Here is a 23,934-nt window from a genome sequence, read left to right as displayed (position 1 = left end):
AGCCCCGAGTTTGGGGCAATCTGGGGAGGGTTGGGGTGCGATTGTCCCCCGTCCCTGGGTTATCAGAGTCCCTTTGTGCCCCGCGGGGGCGGCAGGGCCCGCGGTGGCGTTCTGGGGGGGCAGGATGGCACGGCAGAACAAGGGCTGGGATGCGATTTGGGGTTGGCTAAACATTAAGCTGCGGCCAGGTGGGAATGAGCACCTGCGGCCCCGGGGCGGCATTCCAGAGGCACGGGTCACAGGATGGGTGAGCTCACCTGCTCACCCGCGCACCTGCAGCAGCCAGGGCTCCGTCATGGCCGAGCCGCGCCGGCTCTGCTCTGCCTGGAAAGAGTGTTCTAAAAATTGCCAGCCTTCCCCCAGCTAAAGTAGGTGAAATATTTATAAACCCATCCTCTAGAGAAGACCTTTTGCGTAAGCATCAACCGCTCCGGCTTTAAAAACCCGCGCCCTGCCCCCCCTACCCACCCCGCCCCGAGGCAGCTTGTGCTGCCGATCCAGGGAAGGGGCAACTTTAATTGCGTGTTTCTGGCACGGTGGCACCTTTTCAGGGCCGCGGGGGACGGCGGGGAGGGCTGGCAGCAGGGAAAGGAAAAAAAAACCCACCAAAAACCGAGGGATTTCTGGATTTCCTGCCCCGGCTGTGCTCTGTTCCATCGGGGGTAGTCGGTTGAATAGGAGGGTGCCTGCGCTTTAATGACGCGGGGGGGGGGGGGGGGGGGACGCGGAAGGGTCGCCCCAGTTTTTTGGGAGGATGATGCGACCCCTTTTGGGGGGGATTGGGAGGGAAGAGGATGATGATGAGGAGGAGGAGGATGAAGATGAGGGGGGATACGCGGCGCTGCTCTCAGCGCCCGAGGGACGCGCCGGGGTCCGGCGGGGCGGCTCCGGGGGCGGCGGGGATGGAGCCGGGCCCCGCTCCGCCCGGCCCCGGAGGCGGAGCCAGAGCCCGGCGCGGCGGGCTCGGGAGCCACATCCCGCAAAGGAGGAGCGGGGCCGGGCACGGCAGCGGGGCGGCGGCGGGGCCGGAGCTCAGGCCGGCCGGAGCTCCAGCGGCGGGGCCGCCCCGCGCCGCCGCCAGCAGCGCCGCGCACCATGTGGTGGGACGAGCGGGTGTCGGCGCGGTTCCGGAGGAACCTGCAGCCCACCCTCACCTACTGGAGCGTCTTCTTCAGCTTCGGCCTCTGCATCGCCTTCCTGGGGCCCACGCTGCTAGACCTGCGCTGCCAGACCCAGAGCTCGCTCTCGCAGATCACCTGGGTCTTCTTCTCGCAGCAGTTCTGCCTCCTGCTCGGCAGCTGCCTCGGAGGGGTCTTCAAGAGGACGTAAGAGCCTGGAGAACTCAGCGCTGCTCCCTCGGGGGCTTCCAGCTCCGCGCTGAGCCCCCCTCCCCTCCCTTACCCCGGCCCGAGGGTGGGCAGCGCTGAGCCCCTTGGGGGGCTTGGGGGGCTGAGCCGGGCTTGGGGGGCTGAGCCGGGCTTGGGGGGCTGAGCCGGGTTTGGGGGACTGAGCCGGGTTTGGGGGACTGAGCCGAGTTTGTGGGTCTGAGCCGGGCTTGGGAGGCTGAGCCGGGCTTGTGGGGCTGAGCCGGGCTTGTGGGGCTGAGCCGGGCTTGAGCCGGGTTTGTGGGGCTGAGCCGGGTTTGGGAGGCTGAGCCAGGGTTGAGCCGGGCTCAGGGGGCTGAGCCGGGGATGCTGCCTGGGCAAACCTTTCCCAGCAGTGGAAGGCAGCGCGGGGGGCGTCGCGGAGGGTCCTCAACCCCCTCGGCCTCGGCGGGGAGGGGTTCCCCCCCTCGGGCAGCTCCCGGCGCCGTTCCATCCCCTCGGAGAGGAGCTCCCTGGAGCTCCGCGCAGCCACAGCCTCAGCTGTGGAAGTTCCAGCCAGAACTTCCCGCGAGGGATATATTTTTTTTTTTTAATGTGTGTGGGTTTTTTTTTTTTCTTCCTTAACCTTGGTTGCTTCTCTCTCCCCCCCCCCAAAAAAAAAAAAAAATTTTGGAAGCGCGTTTTAATAACCTCGGCGTCGGAAATGGGGGCAGCGCCGTGTTTTTCCCGGAGTTTGGGAGAACACGTGGAGGGATGCGAGTGGTCCTCGTGGTCTGGCTGAGGGGAGGGGACGGGGGGGGGACACCGGGCCGGCGACCTCCGAGACGCCCCGACAGGGATCCTCGGCCAGCCTCGCGTCCAGGATGTGTTGCAAATAAATAAACCACGCAGATTGCCAGGGAGGCGTTTGATTTGGGGCTCGCTGACAGCTCCGAGGATCAGCTGATTATTTACGTTGTCGCCACCCCGGTGATGTAACGTGTCAGCCCCGCGCGTGTGTGTGCGTGTGCGCTCCGCGAGTGGGGCCGAGCTGGAGGCGCGAGAATCCCCCCAAAATCCTTCCAAAATCTCCTTTAGAACCGCTTGGGGTTAAATATCTGCGACTTGAGAAGGGCTCGGAGCACCTTGGGGATGGCCACGGTGGGACGTGGAGGAGGGGACAAGGGGGGCGCAGGGAATTGGGGACAGCACGTGGGGACCTCGCTGCGGCTCTGCCACAGTGCTGGGTCAGCAGCGGAGCCTCTGCCAGCCCCCGGGGCTGCCTCGCATATGTTTGAAGGAGCAGGGGAAGGAAAAGGCAGAATTCCTGCTGCCAGCTCCTTCCCGCAGCTCCGGCTCTCGGGGTTTTGTGCTCGGAGACTCCCAAAGTTTGAACTCTGCAGCTGCGCTTTGGGGGGAGAAAAAAAAATGGAGAAAATTGTGTTTGGTGCTGGTTGTGAAGCGGGATGTGCTTGGGGTTTTGGAGAAAAAGGGATTTGTGAAGAGCCCGTGAGCCCCACTGGGGACTGACAGCCCTGCCAGGCAGGCAGGAGGGAATATTTGGGATATTTGGAGCTTGTGAGTGTTGTTGGGGTGGGGGGGTTTACTCAGAGCCTCGCAGCCTCCAAACGTGTGGGAATAATAATTGTTTGGGCTCCAGGAGCTCCGGTACAATCCTTTCTTCAGGGATGGATGGGCTGAGCTGTCCTGCCAAGGCTTTATAAATCAAATTAGGCCGCCCCCGGGGCCTGGGCGCCAGGCAGGGAGGAGCACTGGACAGGTCATCTTTTCCAGTTAGGAGGTGGAAAGCTGCAGTGGAGCATCCCTGGAGCCTGGCTGGGAGCTGAGTGTGATTCCTGAGGGACTCAGGCTTTGGATTAAATCGGTCTGGGTGACCCGTGAGGGACAGCAGTGCCAGGCCTGGGGCAGGAATGGGTGGTGGCACCAAAATCCGGGTTCTCCAGTCCCCACAGGAGCTGCTGGCTGCTGCTCCCTGCTCCTGGAGCACTGGGAGGAGGGATTTCAGTGCTGCTCTCTCCCTTCAGCATGACCCAGCTCCAAAATTCCCTCTCCTGTGAGATTTCAGGGAAACACAGAGTTTGTCACTGCCAGGCTCCCCCAGGGATGGGAGGGACGATGCTGCAGCTCCGGGATCGCTGCTGGTGCCTTCCCTGAGCTTTTGGGGGTGCGGAGGCAGGGCTGGGGGAGCAGCCCCCCGGGAAATGTGGGGTTTGAGCTCTCAGGTTGGCCTCAGGCTGCTGCTCCCCTCGCTGGGGTTTGCTGGGATGTGTGAGCGGGAAAAATGCTGCTTTTCCCTGGGGGTTTGCATCCCTGGGCTCGGGGTCTGAGCCCCCCTCAGTCCCTGGTGCTGCTGGGGGGGCTCCAGGAGCACCGAGACCCTCGGGCTCCTCCGTGGGCAGAGCCCTGAGGGCTCCTCTTGCCTGGAATCACCTGGAAAAAGGTTCCTAGGAGCCCCCGATGGGCCGTGGGGCTGCAGGAGCCCCCACGGTGGGATGGGAGAGCTGGGAGCACCGGCCCGGGCTCAGAGACACCAGGGGCAGGTGAAATTCTGGGGAAATTCCCACCCCGGCTCCAGGGGGGAGCTCTGTGCACCTGCATTTCCCTTTCCTTCCCCGTTTTGTTGCGTCTCAGGCTCGGATTGTCGGGTTGAAGTCCCGCACACGCTGCTGACAGAAGCACCAGAGTGCCCCAGATTGGCGCTGGTTTCTTTTTTTTTATTATTATTATTTAGAAACGGCATTTTTTGTGTCTTGTTGAAATTTTTCTTTTGCTCCCAGGGTTTGGGGCAGCCCTGGGCTGGTTTGGGGAGAGGTTTCTGGAGCTCCCTGTCCTGTCCCTGCCCTCACGTTCCCATCTCCTGGAGGTTCCTGGAGCTCTCGGGACACCTCACTTGTCACCGCCACCTTTTGTCGCTCAGAGAGGAGCACAGGATGGTTTCCTCGGGGACACAGAACTCCCCGAGCCCGGCTCTGCCTCCCGCAGGATCCGAGGGGAGCCGGGCGCTGCTCTGGGATAATCCTCACCTCGTCCCCTCGGGCCTTTGGGTTGTTAATGATCAGTTCTGCAAGTCTGACTCGGCCTGATTATCATTCCTCTTCTTGATGTCAGGGATTTGGAAAACGCTCCCTGAGGTGGGGGGGGGAAAAAGAAAAAAAATCCGTGCTGGGAGCTGAAAGAGATCCTGCTGCAATGGGAACACCGAGCCGGGGGCTCCCAAATCCCGGCTGGGGGCTCCGAAATCCGTGTGAGGAGAGGGGAAGCTTTGCCGGCTGGGGCTGCAGGGCTGGACTGTGGAATTGCCCATCCTGACCCCGTGGAGATCAGCACAAACCTCTCCCGTGCAGCTGCAGGTTTCTGATGAGGTCAGGACATGCTCCGGGAGCTCCTGAAATGAAATTTGGGGCGTTGCAAGAGTCGTTTCACACCCTGCTGGAGTGGAGCCTGCCCTGGGCTGTGCTGGGGACACGGGGACCGGGCTGTGACATCAGGGCTGCTTCTCCAGCCCTGTTGGAGGGCTTTGGCATCAATCAGGACACGCTGAATTCACGGGGTGCCGCATTTCGGGCGCTCCCCGAGGGTTTTGTGTCTCAGGAGATCGTTCAGTGCCTCCCTGGGTGCTGAACCCCACCTGTGGCCCTGGCAGTGGCAGCAGCAATCCCTTGGTGTCCCCTCACGCCAGGGCCAGCAGGGCTGGCTGTCACCCCGGGCTGGTGGCATTTCCCGGGGGCTACAACTGTGTCATTAACCCCTGGCTGGAGGCAGGGATTTTATTTTTTTTTTTAACCCGTGGCGACATTTTTAACGCTCATTAAGGACGTAACAACCAAACCCCCCCACCCCTAATGAGCGTTTGGCTCTGGTGATGCCCCCGCTCCCCAGGCGGGCGGGGAGGTTCTGCAGAGGACGCGTTTGGGGAACGTTGCTGTGAGGTTTTCCCTCGGATTCAGCAGCTGCCGGTGCCTGCGCTGCTCCGCACCCCTGGAGGGAGCAGCCTCGGCTCTCTCCAGGCTGGGAGCTGCTCCTCTCTCATTTGCCAGGCGCTCTGGCTGCCGTGACTGTGCACATCTCGCCCGGCTCCCTCCCTCCCTCCTTCCCTCCCCCAGAAATCCCACGGCTCTGCTGTCGGAGGACCATCGGTGTAGTCGCAGCTTCGCAAGACGTTGTCTGCTCCTGCCCTGGGCTGGGCCGGGCACTGCGGGGCTCTGGCATGGCCAGGCGGGCTGAGAGGTGCAGGGGATGCAGGGGAGATGCAGCAGGTGCAGGAGATGCAGGGGAGGTGCAGGGGAGATGCAGCAGGTGCAGGAAATGCAGGAGAGGAGCCCTTGGCCCATTTGCCTCAGCAGGAGCAGTGAGCAGGACACGGAGGGCCAGGTCGCTGTGGGGCTGTAGATGGATGAGGGCAGTGACAAGGCCAGGGACGGTGACATGGGCCAGGGGCTGTGACAGGGCCAGGGCAGTGACATGGGCCAGGGATGGTGACATGGGCCAGGGGCTGTGACAGGGCCAGGGATGGTGACATGGTCCAGCGGCTGTGACAGGGCCAGGGATGGTGACATGGGCCAGGGGCTGTGACAGGGCCAGGGATGGTGACATGGGCCAGGGGCTGTGACAGGGCCAGGGGCTGTGACAGGGCCAGGGATGGTGACATGGGCCAGGGGCTGTGACAGGGCCAGGGACAGTGACTTGGTCCAGGGCTGTGACATGACCCAGGGGCAGTGGCAATGACATGGTCCAGGGTTAGTGACGTGGCCAGGGCTGGGACATGGCCTGGGGACAGTGACAAGTCCAGGGCAGTGACATACCAGGGCTGTGACAGGGCCAGGGGCATGGCCAAGGTCCTGTCCTGGCCAAGGCCATGTCCAGGCTGTCCTGGCAGGACAGGAGGGTTGGCAGCTGGGCTTCCTCCACCCTCCTCCTCCTCCTCAGCGCCTTCTCCAGCCCGGCTGTGGGTGTGGAGCAGGTTTGGGTTTTTTTCCTTGCTGGGGATGTCCCTGAGCACTGCTGAGACCCACATCCCCCAATTAGTGCTAATTAACCAACTGCCACCACCCCGGGCTGGGACAGGGACCTGCCGGTGTCACTGGCTATCTGCCGTGCCTTTGCAGCCCCGTCTCTGCCCATTGCAGAGCTTTGCTCCCTGCTTCCCTCCTTCCTCCCCTCCTTCCTTCCTGCCTTCCCTCTTGGCAGCCCCGGGGCCGCGCGGTGCCAGCCCGGGTGTTGGTCACTGCCAGAGCTGGGAGGGGACATTCCCAGCTCTCAGAGGGGACACATCCCCAGCCCTGGGAGGGGACACATTCCCAGCTCTCAGAGGGGACACATCCCCAGCCCTGGGAGGGGACACATCCCAGCCCTGGGAGGGGACACATTCCCAGCTCTTAGAGGGAGCACATCCCAAGCCTCACAGGGGACATTCCCAGCTCTTAGAGGGGACACATCCCAGCCCTGGGAGGGGACATACCCCCAAGCCTCAGAGGGGACATCCCTGCCCTGGGAGGGGACACATCCCAGCCCTGGGAGGGGACATCCCTGCCCTGGGAGGGGACACATCCCAGCCCTCAGAGGGGGGACATCCCAGCCCTCGTGCGGCTCCCGGGCCCCAGGGCAGGGAGAGGGAGGTGCGGAGGCTCCCCTGCCCTCCCTGGGAGCAGCTCAGCACCTCCAGGCAGCTCCGGGGTTGTCACCAGCTCTGCTGTGAGCCAGCCCTGCAGGAGAAACGCCCTGGAGCTGCTCAGGAGTCAGGATGTGGCCTCAGCTGCAGAGCCCCACGTCCCTTTCCGTGCCCCCACAGAAAGGCCGGGTCGTTATCCTGCCTCGAAGACGGGTTTGGAGGGACTGTTGCTCTTCTCCTCAAGAGCTGGGTGGGAAATCTGCCTCTTGGAAGCGTCACCCTCCGGGATGGAGGTGGCAGCACCCCGGGCTGGCCGCGGGGGTGACACCGGGCTGCGGGGTGTGTGTGGAGCATCTCCCTCCTCTCACCGGAAAACCTTCGGCCGGAGCTGCACTCCCCGGGGCTGGGAGCAGGGGGTGGGGGCGGCGTGGCTGCTGCTCCGCCGGCGGCGCTGATTCTGTCCTGCCTGTCCCCTCCCCAGGCTGGCCCAGTCCCTGCTGGCCCTGTTTGCCTCGTCCCTGGCCATCTCCCTGGTGTTTGCCATCATCCCGCTGTGCCACAACGTGGTGGTGCTGGCCGTGGTCATGGCCGTGGCCGGGCTGGCCATGGGCTGCATCGACACCATCTCCAACATGCAGCTGGTCAAGATCTACCAGAAGGACTCGGCCATCTTCCTGCAGGTGAGAGCGGGGCCCTCGGCCCTCCCCGGGCAGGGTTGGGGTGGGATTTGGGAGGAATTCCTTCCCAGAAAGGGCTGGGATGGTGGAGGGATCGTCCCTGGAGGTGTTTGAGGAAAGCCTGACCTGGCGCTGTGGGACCCTCACTGCTCTGGGCAGGTTTGGGATGGAATTGGGGGGGAATTCCTTCCCAGAAAGGGTTGGGGTGGTGGCATCACCATTCCTGGAGGTGTCTGAGGAAAGCCTGGCTGTGGCACAGCGGGGCCCTCACCCCCTCCAGGCAGGTTTAGGATGGGATTTGGGAGAAATTCCTTCCCAGGAAGGGTGTTTGGGCATTGGGATGCTGGAGGCACCGTCCCTGGAGGTGTCTGAAGAAGGTGACACCCAGGTCTGGTGACAACGTGAGGTCACAGGCTGAACTCGACGACCTCAAAAACCTTTCCCAACCTAATTAACTCTGCGATTCCTGGGAGGAGGAGGAGGAGCTGGGAGCCCTGCCACCCTCCTGCTCCACCGTGTCACCTCTTGCAGGCCCTGCACTTCTTCGTGGGCTTCGGGGCCCTGCTGAGCCCCCTGATCGCCGACCCCTTCCTGTCGGACACCAACTGCATCCTGTCCAACGGCACGGCCAACGCCTCCAGCAACCTCCCGCACATCCGCAAGTCCCTGCTGCCGCACCACCCCGGAAACCTGTCCCGCTACGACCTGCCCATGAAGGGCATGGTGGTGACACGGGTGTCCTACGCCTTCTGGATCATGGCCCTCATCAACGTGAGTGCTGGGGGTGTCCCTGCTCCGTGCTGGGAATGTGGGAATGTCCCTGCTCCGTGATGGGAATGTGGGAATATCCCTGCTCTGTGCTGGAAATGTCCCTGCTCTGTGCTGGAAATGTCCCTGCTCTGTGCTGGGGATGTGGGAATGTCCCTGCTCTGTGACGGGGATGTCCCTGCTCCATGCTGGGGATGTCCCTGCTCCGTGTGTTTGAGAAGAAACTTCCTCGAGAAGTTTTTTCCTTGGGGAAAAAGTCAGCAGCTGCTAGCGGGCTGAAAAATCTCTCAGACCCAGAAATCTCAGGCCCACGGGGAATTCCATGCTGGGAATGTCCCTGCCCCATGGGTTTGGGGGATTCAGGGTGTTTAGGGGGGGTCCTGGTGATGGGAGCAGTGCAAGGAAAGGTTCGTTTTTTGCCAAATCCCATTTTCAGGGTGTTTCACCTCTGGATGTGCTTGGGGTCGATTCTGGGATTTGTCCGAGCTCTCTGATACCTCCAGCGCCTCCCAGGCAGCAAACTCTGCTCAGATCCAGCGTTTTTCCTTCGTGCTCAGCTGGGGAGGAGCAGGGGTGGGATTTGCAGGGATATTCCCAGGAAAGCGCCCGTCAGGGAACTGGATGATGGGACGGGAGTGATCAGGGTTTCTCTCTGTTTATTCTTTCCCCTGGAGGGCACAGCAGATGTGAAAGTCCTTCCTCTGAGGGGGAGATGAGGGATCTGCTGTCCCCGCCTGAGGGCAGGAAAATGGGGGATCCTGCCTGGCAGCTCCTTCCCTCTGGAATTCAGCCCTCAGAGCCTGAGGATGTGCACGTTGCCCTTCTCCTGTCCCTGGCCACCAGAGCAGCCCTGGGGTTGTCACCCCTCCACCAGCAGCGGGCACAGGCAGCTGCAGCTCCTTTCCTTGGGCTCTCCCCATTAATTAAATTATTAGGACATCCCCATTTTCCCCCATCCAGGGGTTTTCAGCCCCTCCCAGCTCCCTGTGGGAGGAGCTCAGGCAGGTGCTGGGATGAGTTTCTGGGCAGAGTTACCCGAAAAAGGCCCAGCCTGGGAGGAGAGGCAGCTTTAATTACCTCCAGCTCTGTCTGTGCCATGGGAAACGTGCTTTTAATTACCCCCGAGCCAGCCAGCGGATGCCGAGCAAACCCCGTTTAGTTCGGGAGCAGAGTTTAACACCTGCTTTGAACCCGATGTTGTGTGTGATTTGGGGAGCACCGGTGGGAATTTCCAGACCCCTCCCTGTCCCCATCGAGGTCCTTTTTTGGGGTGTTTTTGGGGTAGGATGGCTCCGCAGGCTGTGGGTTTGAGCATCAGGACACGCTCAAGTGCTGCATGCACGGGCGGGTGGGTGGAATACAGAATTCCCAGGATTCCCACAGGCTGTGGAGGAACACCAGGAACGTGGCAGGGAGGCTGGGAGAGCGATGGGTTTGGGGATAAGGGTTAAATAACAAGCGCAGAGCGGGGAGTTGGATGTGCTCAGCTCCCCAGCCAAGCTGTGATTGCCTCTCCCAAATCCTCGCAGAGGGAACTGATTTTATTCCGTGTTTAAACCGCCCCAACCCACCGGAGCTGCTGGGAGCAGCTCAGCTCCAAACTGCTGATCCCTTTTCCAGGTGGAAACAGCAGAGCAAGGTGATGGGAAGGGGTTTTTAAAACCTCCAGGGGCGTGGATGAAAAGAGTTGACAAGAGAACTGGAAACCAGGAGCAGCAGCTCGGTTACAAAACGGCCAAATCCCACATTTCCATCCCGGTTTTTTGTACGGGTTCTGACAAGGCACGAGCTGAAATGATTCATTTCGAGCTCTTGCTTTTTGTTTAGAGTGGAAATGTCTCAATCTGACTCTGGCACAAGCGCTCCATGCCGAGCCGGCAGCGGAGTTGTGCCGATGTTTTTGAAGCGAAAACGGGTTTGCTTTGGGAAAATGAAGCAGCTCAGCATAATCAAAACAAAGCGCCTGGATCGCTCCCAGCCAAAAATCTTTCACTCGACGAGGAAAAAAAAAAAAATTATTTTTGCCTTTTCATCCCGATTTTGGAACAAAACCCCTCATGGTTTAAAATTCAGTTCTCCCACGGAACGGAAATTTCATCACCCAGCCCGGTTTGCAAGGGGGGCTGAAAAATCAGGGAATGTTCCTCGGAGAGGGACGTGTTTGTCCGGAAGGTGCTTTCCCGGGGGAAGTGTGGGACTCTCCATTGTGCTCAGGCTGCTCTGAAGGAGCCCTGGGATACAATGGCAGGGAATAATCCCGGATTCCTGGGGGGAAAACGCTCAAATCGCAGCGGGAGGGAAGGAAGGAGCTGGAATATCCCCACGCTGAGCAACTCGTGGAGTTTTTGAGGATGGATAAAAGCTGCCAGGGGAGGGGTGGAAGGAGGGAGCAGCTCTGGGAATTTGGGAAGTGGAGTTGGAGCGTTGGGTGCAGGAAATCGAAGGCTCTGGTTGCCCCTTTTTCCCTTGGGAAAAGAAATTCTTGCCAAAAAAATACCCCCCCAAAACCAGGAAAAATATCCTGGGAAGGAATTCTGGGAGAAAAAGGTTGTGGCACCAAAACGTGGCTGTCCAGGAGGGATGGTCAGGGATGGGATTGGGGATCCAGTGTGGTGGCCACAGCCGTGGGTGAGACACCCTAAAAATGTCCCAGCCTGGTTAAAGCAAAAAGGACCTGCTGGATTTAAAGGTGAGGGTGGGGAGAGCAGGGATACAGCCAGAGTGGGACTGGGAACTGGGGAATCCCAAACTGGGGCTCAGGGATGCACCCAGAGTGGGACTGGGAACTGGGGAATCCCAAACTGGGGCCGAGGGATACACCCAGAGTGGGACTGGGAACTGGGGAATCCCAAACTGGGGCCAAGGGATACACCCAGAGTGGGACTGGGAACTGGGGAATCCCAAACTGGGGCCAAGGGATACACCCAGAGTGGGACTGGGAACTGGGGAATCCCAAACTGGGGCCTAGGGATGCACCCAGAGTGGGACTGGGAACTGAGGAATCCCAAACTGGGGCTCAGGGATGCACCCAGAGTGGGACTGGGAACTGGGGAATCCCAAACTGGGGCCTAGGGATGCACCCAGAGTGGGACTGGGAACTGGGGAATCCCAAACTGGGGCCTAGGGATGCACCCAGAGTGGGACTGGGAACTGAGGAATCCCAAACTGGGGCCTAGGGATACACCCAGAGTGGGACTGGGAATTGGGGAATCCCAAACTGGGGCTCAGGGATGCACCCAGAGTGGGACTGGGAATTGGGGAATCCTAAACTCTGGGGCTCAGGGATGCACCCAGAGTGGGACTGGGAACTGGGGAATCCCAAACTGGGGCCGAGGGATACACCCAGAGTGGGACTGGGAACTGGGGAATCCCAAACTGGGGCCGAGGGATACACCCAAAGTGGGACTGGGAACTGGGGAATCCCAAACTGGGGCCTAGGGATGCACCCAGAGTGGGACTGGGAACTGAGGAATCCCAAACTGGGGCTCAGGGATGCACCCAGAGTGGGACTGGGAATTGGGGAATCCTAAACTCTGGGGCTCAGGGATGCACCCAGAGTGGGACTGGGAACTGGGGAATCCCAAACTGGGGCTCAGGGATGCACCCAGAGTGGGACTGGGAATTGGGGAATCCCAAACCGGGGCTGTGTCCTGCTCGAGGCTGGGAGTGCCCAGGGCTGTTATCTGCACAGCCAGGCCCTCTGAAGGGAGGGGGAGGAATATTTTTGCTAAATCTGCAATTCAGAAGAATGAAATCTGGTCCTGACCTCCGGAAGGATCAGAACTATCAAGCAAATGCGTTTTTCTTCCATGGGACCGAACTCACTGTTCCTATTCCCATTGTTCCCAGAACAATGCAAGCCTCATAAATGAATTCAGGCGCGAGGGGCGGGCTGTGAGGGGGGGGGGGGGAGTTATCCATACATTTAAATCACGCCACGAGCCAACAAAAGGCAGGAAATTCGGAGCTGGAGCTCACACTTGCTCCCAGACATGTAGAAAACAAGGGAATGAGCTGTCACTTAGGATTTCCTGGCTTTCTCCCCCAGTTGGTTGCAGTGTAAACACCGCTGGGTTGTGCTGGGAGGAGACCGGAGGGCTTCGTTCTCTTCCCTCTGTTTCCTCACCAGGGAAGAAAAAAGAAAAAAAATGGCAAAAACCCACGATTCCCTGTGGATTTAGAGGCACCACGGAGTCGTGGGTGTGTGCTGGGAGCGGGCTCATCCCATGGGATCACCGTGCCAGGGGGTCCTGCAGCCCCACGGATCCGGGGAGGGGGGTGTGGGGTGGGGTTGCTGGAATTGCGGTGGGATCCTGGAGTGCTGCAGCATCCCTGGGTGCACAGAGGAGCCCAGAGCTGGGCTGGACCCTCTCTGCTCTGCTCAGGCTGTGCCAAGGGGCTGCTGGAGCTCGCCGGGCTGCCGCAGAGCTGTCCCTGTTGGCCTGGGAACCTCTCAGGAGGTGCTGAGCAACCCCTGCCAATGGCCAGGGAGCAGAATTCCAGCCCCAGCTCCAACTGCTCGTCCCCCACGGGCAGCAGCTGCTCGGTGGGTTCTTTCCTTAGGCAGGAGCAGCCCAGGCCTGGACACCACCAGAACGTTTGGGGTTTGCAGGGCTGGGGTGGAGGTTTGGCAGGTCTGTCTCGGGGTCCCCGCGCCCATTTCCAGGTGAACGCTGGAGCCTGGCACTGGCTGAGGGGATGCCCCAGCAGATCAGGAGACTTTTCTCCCAATTTCCTCCCTTTTTTTCCCCCCCCTCTCTCCATCCCTCCCTCACCTCCTCCTTGTCCCATCCCCACCTCTCCTCGCTCTGGGAATTCCCGCCGGGCACCTCATGTCTGGAATCCGAGCACAGCCCCTCAAAACGCCGCTGCTGGCGGGAGCTGGGCTGTGGTTTTGGGGGCGTGCAGGCGCTCACCCACCCCTCCGTGGCCTCCCCAGCTGCCCGTGCCCATCGCTGTGTTCTTCCTGCTCTACAAGGAGAGGATGGTGCCCTGCTTCAACGGCAGCAGCCACCCGCTGCTGTCGGCTGACGAGCTGGCCCTGGAGACACGGCCTGGGGACAAGGACGAGCTCTCCACCGCTGCCCACAGACCCCACGCGGCTGCAGGTGAGCTGGACACGCCTCTCCTACGGGTTTTGGGGGGAGAAAAAGCCGTATTTGGGGGGGGGGGGGGTGGGTGTAATGAGAGACCCCAGCGCTGCGCTCTGAGGAGGAAGCGTTGCGAAGCGCGCGCAGGGATTTCATCCAGGAACGCCCAAACAATCCGTTTGGTGCCCAGTTGACCTCAGATTAGCAGGAATCTTGAACAGAGATTGATATCCCGATCCTAGGGAGGTCTCCAGGCTGTGGTGCTCCACTCCATGTTTCTCTGAGCCATCCTGAAGCCAACCCCAACCCTTCAGGGCCACGTGGCAGTTGTGCCCCTTCATTCCCTCGTGGTTTTGGGTCACATTTCTTACTGCTTATTCCTTTTAAAAGTGGTCATTGTGCTGCAGACGCTGATTTTTATAGGAAAGGAATAATAAATAGTAGATTTCCCCTCCCTCGTTTGAGGGGAGAAGTGAAATCCAGCCATAGTTTGCCCTTGAGCTCATGGCTGCGCCCTGGCTTGGGGACAATGGGTGACATTGTTCTTTCCTACCCAGGAGAGACGTGTCAGAGTCAATTCTTTGGGTAAACAGTGAATCTTGGAAGTAAATAATGGTTTGGGACTGCGGGAAGTGTTCCGTGTTATTCCTGGAGAGATGGCTTTGCCCCTGGGCAGCAAAGGGGAATTTCAGGGAATTCCTGAAGGTCAGGGAGAGTTGAGATGTGGGGAGGCTCAGGGGTGATGCCAAGCTCTGTGTGTGTGTCCCCCTTTCCCAATGGTGCCTTTTCAGGTGTAATCTCCATTATCCAAGGAATGTGAGCTCTCCTGGGCCGGGCTCTCCCGTAGGGGGGCTCCAGGGATGAGGGGATTTGGGCCAGGAGGGCCCTGGTTGAGTTTTATTGCCTGTGAGAGCGGGGCCAGAAATGTGGAGCCCCAAAATGGGAGGAGGAGCAGGAGAAGCTGCAGGAAGAGAAGTGGCAGCAGAGCCCAGGATCCTGAGGTGTGGAGATCCAGGATTTTGGGGTGTGGAGAGCCAGGATTTTGGAATGTAGTTAGCTCAGGATTTTGGAGTGTGGAGATCCAGCATCCTGGGGTGTGAAGAGCTGGGATTTTGGGGTGTAGAGATCCAGGACTTTGGGGTGTGGAGAGCCCAGGATTTTATATTGTGGAAAGCCCAGGATTTTGGGGTGTGGAGATCCAGGATTTTGGGGTGTAGTTAGCTCAGGATTCTGGAGTGTGGAGATCCAGCATCCTGGGGTGTGAAGAGCTGGGATTTTGGGGTATAGAGATCCAGGACTTTGGGGTGTGGAGAGACAGGGTTTTATATTGTGGAAAGCCCAGGATTTTGGGGTGTGGAGAGCCAGGATTTTGGAATGTAGTTAGCTCAGGATTCTGGAGTGTGGAGATCCAGCATCCTGGGGTGTGAAGAGCTGGGATTTTGGGGTATAGAGATCCAGGATTTTGGGGTGTGGAGAGACAGGGTTTTATATTGTGGAAAGCCCAGGATTTGGGGGTGTGGAGAGCCAGGATTTTGGATTGTGGAAAGCCCAGGACTTTGGGGTGTGGAGAGCCAGGATTTTGGATTGTGGAAAGCCCAGGACTTTGGGGTGTGGAGAGCCAGGATCCCAGGCTGGCGGCCACCCAGCCCCGGGGGGACGTTCTGGTCAGGTCTGCTTTGCATTGTTCTCCAGCAGGGCACGAGGATTTGTTCAGCTGCTGCCAAAGCAAAAATTTCCGAGGGGCTTCCTTCACCTACTTCGCCGTGCACATCACCGGGGCTCTGGTCCTCTTCATGACTGATGGGATCGTGGTGAGTTCACTTGCCCAAATCTCTGGAATTTTTCCTTCCTCGGGATCCTCCAGACCCTTCCTCAGCTCCGTTCCCTTCCCAGCCCCTCAAACTGGGGGCCCAGAACTGGACACAGCCCTCGAGGTGTGACCCCACCACAGCCCAAGCCACACCTGGACACGTTTTTGGGGTTTTTTTTTTGCCCGTCCCACTCTGCTCCTTTTGCATAAAAACAACCAGCAGCTCCAGACTGAGGTGATAACTCCCAAACCCTTTACCAGGGAGGCTTTTTCCAGAGGCTGACAGCTGCCCTTGGATGGCAGCCCCACTTATTCCCTGGATTTCAGCCAGGGAACAGCCCAGGGGAGCTGGTGCTGTCTGTGATTCCTGCTCTTTTTTTAACCCCTGTGACACCCTCAGGGGTTACACAGGTATGGGAATGTCCCAGGCTCTCCATCCCCAAGGACAACCAACGCTGAGCTCTAAATGTGATGTTTGGAGAGTGTGGAGCTCCAAGAGGGGAGGGAGGATCTCCAGAGGCTGGGCTTTTCCCTGGAACAGCTGTGCAGCTTTGTCCTTTTAGGACAGATTAAACCCCACGTCCTGGATCTGCAAACCCTTGGGGACGGGTCCCACCATGGCCAGAGGAGCCTGAAGTCCCCACGGGGAGGTGACAGGGTGGCTTTTCCTGCAGGGAGAATACTCGGGCTTCGTGTACAGCTACGCCGTGGAGGAGCCGCTGGCCGTGGTGCACAAGGTGGCCGGGTACCTGCCCAGCCTCTTCTGGGGCTTCATCACCCTGGGCAGGCTCATCTCCATCCCCGTGTCCTACAGGATGAAGCCAGCCACCATGGTCTTCATCAACGTGGTGAGGATGGGGTTGATCCCTTTAAACGCCTCTTTCCTGGTCGTGGATGGGTTTTGGCTTTGGAGCTGCAGCTCCTCTCACACCCGGGGGTTGGCACAGGGTGGGTGGACAAGGTGCTGCAGCCCTGGTTTCCTGCCTGAGGTGTTTCGCTTTTCTGAAGTTCTTTTCCCAGGGAATTTTCTCTAAACAAGAGACGTGTTTTTGTAATTGTGACTTTGTTTTCACTCCTTTCCCAAGGAGGGACTTCTCCTTGGTGTCCCTCTGCTCTGACCAATGTGAGTGAAGGGGTTTGTCTCTGTTTCACCAATCAAATTAGTCTGTGTAGAATAGTATAAAAGGGAGACACATCCCAAAAATAGGAGAGTCATTTTCAGCCTTCTGGAGTCAGAGTCTGTGTCATCGTGGTGTACAACAGCCTCAAGGTGCCACGATTTAAAAGCTGATGGCCCAGCTTTCCTGAGCCTGCTCCTCAGTGCGTGTGGTGGGAGAGCTAGCACCAAAAATGTGCCAATTTTATCTACCTGACACCGTGTCCCCTTCATCCACGGGGAAATTAATTCCTGGGATAGCCACGGGAAAGGGAAAGGCAGATCAGAATGCAAATCCTCTGCTCAGGCTGCAGCAGCTGGCAAAGGTTGCTGGAGTTAATAAAACACCTTGGGAAAGGGGCAGGAATCCTTTTGGGATGTGTAAGGAAGATGTGTGTGAGGACAAGGCAGAAAACAGGGAGGGGAGGATCCCAATCCCACTTCTTACAAAGAAGAAAAGCACAGGCAGGCAGTTAAAGCACGGGCAAGCAGTTAACTTCCAAATCATTTGAACCAGAATGATTTTTGTGGCTGTATTTTGGCATTTTAACACCTTAGAAGATTTTGGGATGTTCTGAGTAAAAAATCCACCTGGCTGACGCCGACCCTGCGCAGCGCTGAGAGCTGCCGTAGGATCCAGCAGCTCCCGGAGTCATGGCAGCATCGTCAGAACAAATTCCAGCCCGAATTCGGCTTCTTTAGGACCCAAATTTCTCCTGAGCGCTGGCACAGGGCCGCAATCAGGGCCCGAGCAATTAAACCAAAAGCAGCCGGAATATCAGAGCTCCCTCTGCTGACTCTGCCCTGGATCACTCGGGCACTTCCCGGAGATTCTGGTTCTTTCCCCTCCGAGCCAGAGGAGAGGGAAAGCTGATTTAAATGCAGCTGTCTCTTTGACTTTAATGCTGTGGCTGCTTTCCGAGCAGGGGAAAATCTTTCTCTTCTTGAGAGTTAATTCTGTAATTATTGAGAGGGACTTCAGTCTTACTCAGCAGAATAAAGAATTATTAGTCACTAAGACATGTAAATATCGTGGAAGGTACTATTGTATGTGGAAGTATATTTTTCAGATAAAAGCTTCAGTTTCTACATAATGAAATTGAGATTTAATTACCAAATTACGTTATGAAAATTAGCAAATTCTCTAAAGCCAGATGGATTTTCTTTGGCCGTTCAGTTTCTCAAACACTGATTTTTTTTTTTCCTCCTGCACGTTTTCTCTTCCAGACTATTTCCTATTAAAAACCAAACGTATTTTCTCCTCCAGAATACTTCCTATTAAAAACAAAACTCCAGGCCCTGTTGCACCCAGCGTTTTTTTCTGACTGATTTTTCTGCCTGCTGCTCACAGGTCGGGGTCCTCGTCACCTTCCTGCTGCTGCTGATTTTCTCCTCCAGCGTGGTTTTCCTGTTCGTGGGCACAGCATCCCTGGGGCTGTTCCTCAGCAGCACCTTCCCCAGCATGCTGGCCTACACCGAGGACATCCTGCAGTACAAAGGTGAATTTTTGGATCCGATTTCCCCTTTTTTTCCGTCTCCCTCCCTCCTCCCTCAGGAGGCCTGGAAGTTCAGGTTTGCTTTTTGAAGGCGGATTTATTGCGGAAAAGCGTCGAATTCTCTGTTTTGCTGCTGAGTAAGGACCCCAGGCAGGCATCCAGCTTTGGTTCCTGGTTTGGGGAGCTCAGGGAGCGGCAGGAACTCTGCTTTGGAGGGAGATGGTTCTGAAAACATCACCAGAACACCTGAGCTGGGAGCCCCAGAGCCTGGGCAGCTCCTCCAGGAGCTCTGCCAGCCTCTGTCTCGAGGGCAGCGAGACAGAAAAACAAAAACCTTCCCAGCCAGAGGCACCATCAGCTCTGCCAGCACAGGCAGGTGACAGGAGATCGATATATTTTCTTTTTTTTTTTTACTTTAACTTCCACCTTTCTGCACTACTGCAGGTCTGCAGAGGCATTTTCAGCGTTAATTGGGAATACGCGCTGAGTGTTTGTGACCTTTGCGTGGTGAGATCCACCAAAAAGCTTTGCAGGAGCGCAGGGGTGACCCTGCTGGCTGTGTCACCTCTGCTGCCACCTCCCCTTGCCCTGTCTCCTTGCAGGTTGTGCCACAACCGTGCTGGTGACGGGGGCTGGCATTGGAGAGATGGTGCTGCAGCTGCTGGTGGGCTCGGTGAGTAGCCAGGAAGGGGGCAAAACCCCAAATAAATTGGGAATGTACAGCTCAAAACGTCTCAGTTCTGCTTGTGGGCCCTCCCTGGTGATCCACGAGGGATCTGAGCGGCGTGCGATCCCATTTGTTCTCACTGCAGATTATCCACGATCGGGGCAGCTACAGTTTCCTGGTGTGTGGGATGATCTTTGGGTGCTTGGCCTTCACCTTCTACGCCCTGCTGGTGTTTTTCCACAGGATGTACCCCAAGCCCTGCCCAGGTAAGGGAGCCGCAGCCCCGAGCCCTGCTTCGGGACGGGAGCGAGAGCAGCGCAAGGCTCACTCCGGAGCACTCCGGCAAAATGCAAGGAAGTGTTGATTTTACTGCTGCTTCCTCTCTGCTTTTCCTGCTTTGTCTTGCCCACAAAGCCTTGGCAGCAGCAGCAGCAGCAGCTCTCAGGGTTTGCTTGCTTTTCTGCTGGAGAAGCAAGGGGGGGAAAAAAAAAGAGCAGGAATCACAGACAGCACCAGCTCCCCTGGGCTGTTCCCTGGCTGAAATCCAGGGAATAAGCGGGGCTGCCATCCAAGGGCAGCTGTCAGCCTCTGGAAAAAGCCTCCCTGGAAAAGGGTTTGGGAGTTATCACCTCAGTCTGGAGCTGCTGGTTGTTTTTATGCAAAAGGAGCAGAGTGGGACGGGCAAAAAAAAAACCCCAAAAACGTGTCCAGGTGTGGCTTGGGCTGTGGTGGGGTCACACCTCGAGGGCTGTGTCCAGCTCTGGGCCCCCAGTTTGAGGGGCTGGGAAGGGAACGGGGCTGGGAAAGGGGCTGGAGGATCCCGAGGGAGCTGGGAAGGGGCTGGAGGATCCCGAGGGAGCTGGGAAGGGGCTGGAGGATCCCGAGGGAGCTGGGAAGGGGCTGGAGGATCCCGAGGGAGCTGGGAAGGGGCTGGAGGATCCCGAGGGAGCTGGGAAGGGGCTCAGCCTGGAGAAAAGGAGCTCAGGGGGAATTCCTGGCTCTGCACAACTCCCTGCCAGGAGGGGACAGCCGGGGGGGATTTGGGATCTCATCCCACGGAACAGGGACAGGAGGAGAGGGAACGGCCTCAGGCTGGGCCGGGGGAGGCTCAGGGTGGAATTCCAGCAGGAATTTCCTCGTGGAAAGGGCTGTTTAACACTGGAAGTGCCCTGCAAGGGCCTCTCCCATCCCAGGCCTGGACATGGCGCCCGGTGCTCGGGCCTGGCGCTGGGGTGGGGACGTGGGGGGTGGCGGAATAACAGCGCTCCTGGGGGGAAAACCTCCCTCCCACCCCCTTTAATCTCAATTAAAGCGTCCACTGAGGTGAAATCTTGAATCCTTTGGCAGAGCTGGACGAGGCCTCCCCTGACAAGGCAGCGGTGCCCGAGGACACGGGGCAGTACCAGCGCTGAGGGAGGGCGCGGCGCCGCACAAGCAATAAACCCACCCCCCCCAATTAAACATTATTACTCCCGAGGGTGATTTCACTTTTAATGAACTGAATCGTGCCGAGTTCTCCGCGGGCAGAAGCACGGCAAGGTGGGGGAAGGCGGAACGGAGGAAATCAAGGCCGAAAGACGTCGAGCTGAGCGCGGGGTTGCGCCAAAAAAATAAAAAATAAATCCTGGGAATGCCAGCGTGACCTGGGACTAAAAGCAGGGAGGTTTGCACAGCACTTCCTCCTGCAAATGGACTTTTTTTTTAATTTACCTGCTCAGGACAGAGGGTGGGAAGGAAAAGCTGCTCTCTGCTCCTCGTCCAGGACTGAATGTCTCCTCCTGGCTTGGTCACTGCATTGAAATGATTTATTATTATTTTTTTTTAATTTCTGGCCTGCGGTGCACGGGAACCCCTGGAATTTCCAGCACAATCCTGGGTTTTAATTCGTTTTTTTTGGTGCAGCAGGGCCTGGAGTCGGTGTCACCTCCCAGGGGGACAGTCCCACGGTGGCACAGCCCCTCCAGGTGCACGCAGGTAGCAGGGCCTGTCTCTGTTTGCACACTTAATCCCTGTATATTCCACACTCAGTGTCTTACTCAGCATGCTCAGGCCTTTTAAATGATTTTAAATAATCATTTTCTTCTTTTTTTCTTGAGGGGGGAGGGGGTTCTCTTTTTATTTTTAATCAAGAATGAGCTGTGCTGGTTCGTTTTGCTTTAAGTCACTCCTCGAGCTGCTCCAGCTGCAGTGTCTTCTTTTCTTTTTTTTTTTTTTTTTTCCAAGGTTGGTTTTATTCCCAGCTTCCAAGCGAAGCTCTGAGAGACAGACAGAAGGGATTTCTTTTGATTTTGATTTTTTTGGGGGGAGCTAAGCTCCAGCTGCTTCACCTGTGCAATCTCCTCCTGCAGGTGCCTTGTGTAAGGTACTCCCACAGCCCACGCATGGCGCGTCCCAGCCAGCAGGGAAGGGCTGGAATTCTTCAGGAATGTCCAAGGCTCCATCCAGCCCCTCCCGCTGGGTGTCAACTCCTCGCTTGAACTGCTGTATGTGATGTACATATGTACGTGTGTATATAAAGCAGTGTTTAATTAAAGGTGATTGATGATTGCTAATTGCTCGGCGCGCTGGATTCACTCCCAACGCCTCCATTTTGCAGTTTTTAAAATTTTTTTTAGGGTTGTTTTGGGGTTTGTTGGGGGGTTTTTTTGGTGTGTTTTTGGTTTTAGTTTCTTCATATTTTACTTTTTCTTATTTATTGAAGTGGTTTTGGCATTTGAAGACCTTAAATCCCATCCTGCCATGGGCAGGGACACCTCCCCCCTGTCCCAGGTTTCTCCAGCCTGGCCTTGGACACTTCCAGGGATGGGGCAGTCACGGATTCTCTGGGAAATTTTCATTTTTCCAAGCAGCAGCTCTTCCCTGCCATAAAATATCTGCACAAACTGCTGTAGGAAAGAGGCTGGAGTTGTTGAACTGCCATTTTCCTCCCTCAAGGTGAGTTTGGATCGAGTCAGTGGAGCTGAATTCTGGGTTTAGCTCATCCCTGGATTTCAGGGATCCCCTCCTGCCCCAAATCCCACAGCTGGAATCTATTCTGTGATCCTATAATGAAACTAAACCTAATTGGGACCCCTTCCTGCCCCAGATCCCACACTTGGAATGGATTCTGTGATCCTATAATGAAACTGAACCTAATTGGGACCCCTTCCTGCCCCAGATCCCACACTTGGAATGGATTCTGTGATCCTATAATGAAACTGAACCTAATTGGGACCCCTTCCTGCCCCAGATCCCACACTTGGAATGGATTCTGTGATCCTACAATGAAACTGAACCTAATTGGGACCCCTTCCTGCCCCAGATCCCACACTTGGAATGGATTCTGTGATCCTATAGTGAAACTAAACCTAATTCCAGACACCCCCTGGGACAGGGGGAGGTGTCTATACCCACGGAATGAGAAGGTTTTTAAGCTCCTGCCATCCCAAACTCTTCTGGGATTTGATTCCAACCCTAGAATTCCAGTTCTATTCCAATCCCAGAGCTAACCCCATTCAGGATGTAATTCTTCTCCAGTTCCACAGGATGCCACTGTTCCTCTGCCCGGGATAAATCACCAGGAATAAAACAACCAAAAAACCATTTACAGCATAAAAAACCAGCCCTCAATCTGTCCTTTCTCGAGCCCCTCCCACCATGAGAACAGCCCTGGGCCCTGCTGGAGGAAATGAGCACCGAACAATTCCGGGAGGGAGCGGATTTGGGAAGAAATCTCCTCAGTTTGTGTCCCAGCAGGGCTGGCAGCTCTGAAATCATCTCTCATTCTGGCCTGGCAGATTGGGTAGAGCTGAGCTCAAATCTCTCTTCTGAATTAAAAAAAAAAATCCACCATCGCGTTTCTTGGGTTTGATAATTTCAAATCTCCATTTGGGCTACTTAGAGGGGGAAAAAAATTCCTATTTTAAGGGAATTTTCACTAGAATACCACCTGATTTAGCAAAAAACTTTAAAATACAATTTACCTCAAGGTCTGATGGACTCCCTTCCTCATCACATCCCCTGCAGCTGTAACTTTCTATTTTCTCTACTGAAAGGAAAAAAAAAAACTTCAGTCAAATGAGCAGAAACTTTGTTAAAAATATTTATTTAAAAAAATACAATTGTTTTGCATGTCTGGTTGCACATAACTATTAACATATGATTGACTTGAATAATTTGCTACAATGCTTTTTTTTTTTAAAGCCAGCTCGCATTATACAAAGCAAAAAATCCCTCTGTCAGTTCTTACATAAAATAGTTTTCTTTAACTATTCCCACCCCATTATTTTTTTAAAAAAAGATTGCAATACATTGATTTTTATTTTTGTTTCTTTTTTTTTTTTTTTGCACAAAAAAATCGAAGCCATAGAAAAAAAGTCACCTGATTTCTCAGGAAAGACCTTCACGACGTTTGAATAACAAATTCCCAAAGAGCCATTTGCCACTTTGAAGTGTCAGGACAGTGCAAAAGGAAGTTTTGCATCTTAAAAAAAACCAAAAAAACAAAAAAAAAACCAAAAAAAAAACCAAAACAACTTTGCCCTCTCAATGATTGTATTCAAACCTGAAATGTGCTCAAACAACTCCAGTTGCTCAGACTTTGAATTCTCAGGCTGATTTTACACACGCTGAAGGTCTTCCTAAATGTTATCTCCGAAGGTTAAATAAAAGCAAAATTTAGTAACACTGAACAATTACTGAAAACTTTGGCTATTTATGTACTTGCATTACATACCAGCATTATTTTTTTAATTTTTTTTTTTTAAACACAATGGCATTAAGATACTCTAATAAGGTATTTAAAAATAAAAAAAAAAAAGACTGAGAAGCAATTCTGTCCCAGGCACGGTCACCCAGCTGGATTAAAAAAAAAAAAAAAAAGGGGTGACTTTTTACAGTTGTCTTGTCCAGAAAAGTCTCCAGTGTAGGAAGTTTCAGACACTCACTACAACATAACTTTGCCTCTTGAAATCTGTACTATATATATATATATTTATAGAGAAAAGAGAAAAAAAAAATGCAACTCTGTCCTGGAAAGAGCCACTGGGAAACGTTCCCCCCCCCCTGCTGCTTTCAGGGGGAGTTTTCACCACTGATTGTTCTGAAAAAAAAAAAATCCCAGCAAAAGGTAAAGAGTGGGAAGGTAAAAATTCCAGCCCCAGAGGTCCAGAGGGGAGGGATGTGCTCCCAAAAAAAAAACCTGCCAAGAACCCAGCTCAGCCCGAAAATTCCAGCCCGGAATCCACCTTCCCAAAACAGATGTGCACTCCAGGAACGGACAGGACAACACCGGCACACGGCAGCGCAGCTGGACGGGCAGCTGGAGTGGCTGAAAACTGATTGAAATTGAATTAAACT

The 23,934-nt window shown here is 56.0% G+C and overlaps 1 protein-coding gene across 2 annotated transcripts; it reads left to right on the top strand.

Moving 5' to 3' along the window:
* Positions 1 to 975: 975 nt before the first annotated feature.
* On the top strand, positions 976 to 21,057 carry MFSD4A (major facilitator superfamily domain containing 4A). Of its 2 annotated transcripts, none has more exons than XM_066204005.1 (10): positions 976 to 1,325; positions 7,415 to 7,613; positions 8,142 to 8,381; positions 13,318 to 13,486; positions 15,164 to 15,279; positions 15,953 to 16,126; positions 17,786 to 17,933; positions 18,533 to 18,603; positions 18,743 to 18,863; positions 19,945 to 21,057. In XM_066204005.1, the coding sequence occupies exons 1-10, from the start codon at positions 1,096 to 1,098 to the stop codon at positions 20,007 to 20,009; spliced, it is 1,533 nt and encodes a 510-aa protein (XP_066060102.1). In that variant the 5' UTR covers positions 976 to 1,095; the 3' UTR covers positions 20,010 to 21,057. The 2 variants fall into 2 exon arrangements, with proteins under 2 accessions (XP_066060102.1, XP_066060101.1); XM_066204004.1 differs by having other exon boundaries at positions 1,025 to 1,325; positions 15,161 to 15,279.
* Positions 21,058 to 23,934: the final 2,877 nt, after the last annotated feature.

The sequence above is a fragment of the Chamaea fasciata genome, unplaced genomic scaffold, assembly GCF_029207755.1.
Source record: "Chamaea fasciata isolate MVZ Bird 193981 ecotype frontalis unplaced genomic scaffold, bChaFas1.0.hap1 SCAF_25, whole genome shotgun sequence".
NCBI classification, from domain to species: domain Eukaryota; kingdom Metazoa; phylum Chordata; class Aves; order Passeriformes; family Sylviidae; genus Chamaea; species Chamaea fasciata.
Note: the sequence above shows the minus strand (reverse complement) of the source record. Positions and strands in the feature narration are given on the sequence as shown.